The sequence below is a fragment of the Desmodus rotundus genome, chromosome 10, assembly GCF_022682495.2.
Source record: "Desmodus rotundus isolate HL8 chromosome 10, HLdesRot8A.1, whole genome shotgun sequence".
In the NCBI taxonomy this organism is placed as follows: Eukaryota; Metazoa; Chordata; class Mammalia; order Chiroptera; family Phyllostomidae; genus Desmodus; species Desmodus rotundus.
The window spans coordinates 49,045,910-49,051,909 of record NC_071396.1 but is presented as its reverse complement, the minus strand read 5'-3'; the positions used below and the strand labels follow the sequence as shown (position 1 = coordinate 49,051,909).

Sequence of the window (6,000 nt, the reverse complement as noted above, 5' to 3'; positions counted from 1 at the left end):
CTTCTCGGCCTGATGTCCTCCATCCCCTCAGTTTCTCTCATCAGCGTGGGCCTGAAAGCTTGTTTCGGTCCCGCAGTAAAGGTGTGGACGAGCACATCCCGGCCTGTGCTGGACCAGGGGCGGCGGGCACGCGGGTCGGGCGGCACCGCTGCGCGTGGCCGCCAGGGGTCGCCAGAGGTCTCGGCTCGCGCGCCCCGGCCCCTCCGCCGGCAGACGCCGCGCCCGAGCGAGCCGGAGCGCGAGCGGAGCCAGAGCGCCGCGGGCTCACAAAGCAGCCGGACGCGCGGCGGCAGGCGGCAGGAGCGCGGGGCAGCGAGAGGCCCGTCAGCCGTCTCCGCGACCGCGCCACAGAAGCTCGGGCAACTCGGACGCGGGGACCCGGTCCGGCCCCTAAGGTACGTGTCCGCCGAATCCCGCGCCCCAACTTGGCGTAGTTGGGACCTCCCTGCGACCACCTAGGAGCTGGCAGGGTCCGGGGCCTGGGGTATCTCCGCGCGCCCCTCGCGCCGAAGGGGCAGGTTGGGCGAGGAGAGACCCTCGCAGCTGCGGGAGCCCTCCGCCGCGCCCCATCCTGCCCGAGCCGGACTGCTGCTCGGGGCCTCGGGCGCCGTCTGTGGGAGTGCGGCTTGCGGAGCCCAGGCTCCGCGTTCCTGCGGAGGGGTCCTGAAGCCTCCCCTGTGAGAGTAGCGGGGTCGTGAGCACCCAGAGAAGAGCCGACAGGGGTCTTCTTTAGTTGACAGCAGCCCCTCATTTGTGACGCAGCCTCTTCCTTCGAGACTGAGTGCTGTCCCTGTCGCCATTCATGAGAGAGGTCCCTGGGTCTCTAGACCCGGGACAGGAGCCCCAGGTGTGCGAGGGGCGCCCCTGCAGCTGGGCCCCGGGGGCGGCGGCGCGCGGCGCCCGGGCCGGCCAGCGGCTAGCGGCCGCCCGAGCCTCGCTCACCGCGCCGCGCGCCCCCGCCCCGCAGATGCCGGCGATCGCGGTGCTGGCGGCGGCCGCCGCGGCGTGGTGCGTCCTCCAGGTCGAGAGCCGGCACCTGGAAGCGCTCGCGGGAGGCGCGGGGCCCAACGGCAATTTCCTGGACAATGACCAGTGGCTGAGCACCGTCTCCGAGTACGACCGCGACAAGTACTGGAACCGCTTTCGAGACGTGAGTACCGCCGCGCTGCCCTGCGGGCAGGGTGGGGGGAGCCCCTGTGAGCGGGGGTCTCTGAAGTGGCGGGGGGAGGGCGCGGAAGTGGAACTGGTGCGGACCTCCCAGGACTGCGTAGGGGGTCCCAGGGCCGTGGGCTGCGGCTTGCCTGAGAATAACTTTAAAGAGAACTTCGAAGGCTTGGTTCTCCTTGCCTGGTACCTGTGGTCCAGGTGTGTGTATTTGTAGGACTGGGGTGGTGGTAGTGGTGGTGGGGGTGGTGGCGGAACTAAACATGGTGTGAACAGTGAGCAGCTGCAGAGAGAGGGGCTCCCTGAGCTTCTGAATTCTCCTGACATTGGTGGTTGACTTTGCTGAGTCCCCCCAGAGAGAACCTCCCCGGGGCATTAGTGATAGGCCATCTCTAGGGTGTGCCAGAAGATTCTTTGCTGCGGGCCTTAGGTTTGGGGGTGAACTCAGCTCATTTGTTAAAGAGCCAGGTGTTCCAGGTGCTCCAGGTGTTTGGAGGGGCAGGTCAGTGGGCCTGATAAAAGGGTGGGGGAAGGGGAACGTGGTGATTTTGACCTCTGACATCTTTAGGGGAAGGGAAAGGGCAAGGAGCTCATGGCATTGGTCCCCTGCCCTGAAGAGGACTCTGGGTGGCAGAGGATTGCTCCTCTGGGTGAGCAGGTTATTTTTGGGTTATATCTGCCTGCTTCTGCCCCAAGGCTGGCTCTGCTTCCCAGGTGTGCCCCAGAGGATTCAGGGGCAAGAGGCACCTGGCACAGTCCTTCCAGCAGATGGCATCCCCTCTGTGCTGTGGGGGCTGCTGCCAGCGCTTCCACAGGCTGCCCTGGGGTGGCTGGGGCCTGTCGCCTGTGGGCGACTGGGAAAGCAGTTTTCTGATACCTAACATTGGGAACGCCTGCTCTTGGGAGAGACCCAAACCCAGGTGCCTCTGTTCTCCGCAACAAGCCCAGGGCTCTTGGAGGTGGGAGCTATGTAGGAGTCACCCTCTTCCACTGGATTCCTCTCAACCCCATTCTGGGTGTCCCCATCGCTGGCAGGGGGAGAGTCTGAGGATTCCAGTGAATCCAGATGTTTTCTTGTAGTTTCCAAAGAGCACCTCTCCAGGTCCCAGTCTGGAGGAACAGGTGCGCCCATAGCCTTGAGTAGCTCACTTCCCTCCCCCCTTTCTGTTCCGTTCCCCACTGCCCCTAGTTGACTGTGGGCTGTTTTTCTTTGAAGGGGGCTTTCAAACACTTTCAGTTACTTCCACAGTTATTTGGGGGTCTTAATATTGCAGCAGGTATTCTTTTGCTCCCCCCACCCGCCCATGAGATCCCTGCCCTGCTAACCCCCCTCAGTCCCTTCTGTGTAGCTCTGGGGGCCCTGCACTGACCGCCTTTTCCTGTGGCTGGAAAAGGTGCCCATGTTGCCCAATGATACCCCAAGGGAGCTTCCATTCACAGACAAACATAGGGAAGATATCATTTTTGTTTGTTTCTTTTATCATTACATTTAGATAGAATTGAGGAATGGGGCAGATGCTTAACTCTGCTAGAGATGGGAGGCTGAGCCAGGGGTGGAGGAGGAGGGGCCCCTTTGTGGATAGCTTCTCGTGGCAGCCAGGTCAGATCGTGAGTAGCTGCGGCCTGAGCGGTGTGGGAAAGTTTACTGCGTTTTTGTGCCTCTTCAAGGATTCATAGTCTCCATGTACCACAAGCACGGCATTATTCTCATTTCACATTTATCTTTAAATTTTTAAAAATTGGGGTTTTCTTCATTTCCCATCTTTCTTGAAAATGGAAATATTTTTTATTCTCGGATCAGTGTTTTCCAACCCTGACTGATTGGGAAGCTCATTTTGGGGTGCTTGTTCAGTTCTAGCACCCAGCTTCTTCCCCTGGAGATCCTGATTCCACGTTTCTGGGATGAGTGCTGGAAATCCATATTCCAGACAAGTATTTTTGGGCTGTTTAGGGAATAACCCCTTAAATATTATAAAAATGTCCAAAGCGTAACAAAAAGAGAAAAGCCTCTCTGTTCAAAGGTGCTAGTTTTTGTTTCTGGAGTAATTTGATGTGTGAAACTAATATTTTAAACAGCATAGATTTTTTAAAATGATAATTTAGTTCATTGTAACATTAAAAACATCTAAAAATGTTTTTAAAAATCACCCCAAAATTTTAAAAATCCCCCAAAATCCCAAGCATCTTCATTTATCAACATTTTACATGCTTTGTGGGGTCTTCTGATGCTAGCCATGGATCAGGCATAATTTAATGCCTTTAACCTCTTTAAAGTGTTGTGAAACTGACACTAGATACCATATTTTTTGGACTATAAGACGCACTCTTTCTCCCCCAAACTTGGCAGGAAAACGGGGGTGCGTCTTATAGTCCAAATGTAGCTTACCTGGCTCACTACAGGATTTCTGCTTTAAAGGATGTTATTAAATATTTTGCCACATTTTTTGCTTCAAAAATTTTTTTCCTATTTTCCTCCTCTAAAACCTAGGTGCGTCTTACGGTCTGAAAAATACGGTAATCTTTTAGGTCAAGTCCAATGTCTGCATTTGGGCCATTTACTTGGAATAACCACCCAACCTCAGTCCCCTGGGACCAGGGAATAAAAGGCTGCTTCCTATAGAAACCCGCTGCTCGGTGGACAAGGGACACAGCTCAGTCAGTGCAGTGGCCCATCCAGTCAGACACTTTCTCCAGCCAGGCCTTGCCTGAGGCTGATGAAGCGCAGCTTCTCTGCTGCTGTTCGAGTTGTTTTGCTGAAGCCACCGATGCCTTTGAAATACTGCCCTGAGATTACTGGTACGATGCTTGTCAGTTTTTGAATGTCATTGTGAGAGCAAACGTCTCGCCTTTCCCATGACTCCTTTTTTTTGCACTTGAGGGAGAGATATTTGGAAGTAATTTTTGAACTCGTGAAGCTGAAAACTAAGGGTGCCCTTTAGAGAGCTGGCGAGACCCATGGGTGGTGTTACTGTGCGGACTTCAAAACAGAAACGATGGCTGGCAGTGTTCTCGGTGCCCCCTGCCCATGAACTTCTCTGCGGTTTGGGGTCGAGGGGTCAAGAAGCCACAGCCCTTCTCCCAGTTTGTCTTCTTTGGCTTTCCATAACCATTCCCGTGAGCAGATTTCTCCCTGTTTATTCTTACACTCATTTGTATATTCATTCATTCCAACAAATATTTGACTGTCTGCCACATGCTAGCAGGGTTGGCTCTAAGGGTGAGCAAGAGAAATCACGTGATCTCTTACTCAGGTAACCTCCTGTCTGCTGGATGAAGCCCTTTCTCTTACGCTGTCACACGTTTCTTTCTTACCTTGTTTTCTCTCTGTAAATAAGCTTTTCTCATAAAGGTAATGCATGCTCATTGTAATTAAAAATTAAAACATTGCAGAAATAGGTAATACCTAACTTTAATGAAGCACTTAGTGCGCAGGACATTGTTTAAAGTACTTTACGTATTATCTCATTTAAATCACAACAACCCAAGGAGAGAGAGACTATTATTATCCCTGACTTACCGGGAGGCTGAGTCCCCTGCCCAGAGTTAACAGAGCTGGGCGGCAGGGGAGCCTCGACTGGAACCGGGCAGCCTGGTTCTAGCCTCTCACTGTGTACAGCAGCCAGTCAGGAGTGGAGCAGGATTTGGGCGTGAGCCTCTGATAGCACGTTGGGAGTCTTCCCTGCCTTGTGTGCAGGAGTGATCAGAGAGGGAGGAACCTGGGGCTGAGACGTACAATAGAATGGGAAGCCAGTGGATACACCTTACTGTAGGGGTCACATCAGGGCTTATCTCCTGCTAATAATGAGCTTCTGATCCGATTAAAATAATATTGTTGCTTACACCAAACATGACATTTTCTTTCTTTTGCAACGCGAAACTCGCCCTGACATTTAACTCCAGGATAATTACCTGTAGCCGGTCCAAAGAACCAGAAGTGCTGCTTTGGCATTTATCTTACTCCAGAGTGACCTGAGTTTGTAACTCTAATGAGACCCTGAGGGCCAGCCGCATTCTGTCCCCTGCACACTCTGTGGGGTCTGGTGGTCTCCGCGGCAGAACTGGGGTGTCAGGGCGCATCTGATCTGCTCAGTTGATCTTAACAGCTCAGCTATAATGAGTTTCAAGGGCAAGTGGGGCTTATTGATGGAATGAATGGTGGCTGGCTCAGTCGGAGGGGTTGGTGACGAGAGGTGGTATGGCTTAGCAGATCAGTCATTAATCTGTCACCACAGAAACTCAGCTTGTAATAGAGAAGAGCAGAAAATCATTTTGATTAAACAGGTTCAAGGAGACTTAAATGAGTTTGTGATCCTGACTGTCTTTAATGAACCCACTCTCTTAAACACCCTGTATGAGATGGCCACTGATAGGAATAACTATTTCACAGGAATCATGGTAAAGGGACACTTGGAATGTGGATAGGCCTAGCCGTCTTTGTGGTCTCTGTCCTCGCCTTCCACTTGCCCTTGCCAGGGCAAACCTCGTGCTCTCCTGGCGAGGACGGCAGAGCTTCTCGTCCCAGTCGGCCTTCCCAGGTCATCCTGGTCCTCCCCAAACCCAGCTCCGCAGTACGTCAGCTGCAGTGGATTGTGGGAGGATAAATCCTCTCCCATGTGCTGATGAGTTTATTTTCAAAAGCAAGAAGTGGCTCCCAATGGATCATGGGGCCTGAGAGACTCTCCTGCGGGGGTGGGACCTGATCATTAGCTGAACCAGTTAATCTCGCTTCGGGGGACAAAGTCATGTTAGTAATTGAATGTGTTATAATAAGTCACTTCTTATTCATTTCAATACAATATATTTCAAACAGAACACGCTCAAAACTCTTGAGGCTGA

The 6,000-nt window shown here is 53.1% G+C and overlaps 1 protein-coding gene across 1 annotated transcript in view; it reads left to right on the top strand.

Moving 5' to 3' along the window:
- Nucleotides 1-235: 235 nt before the first annotated feature.
- SPOCK1 (SPARC (osteonectin), cwcv and kazal like domains proteoglycan 1) overlaps nt 236-6,000 on the top strand; it is a 466,288-nt gene continuing 460,523 nt past the window's right edge. The window contains exons 1-2 of the mRNA XM_053913194.2: nt 236-395; nt 968-1,150. Of these exons, the coding sequence (XP_053769169.1) occupies nt 968-1,150 (183 nt within the window). The 5' untranslated portion in view covers nt 236-395. The remainder of the gene's footprint in view (nt 396-967; nt 1,151-6,000) is intronic.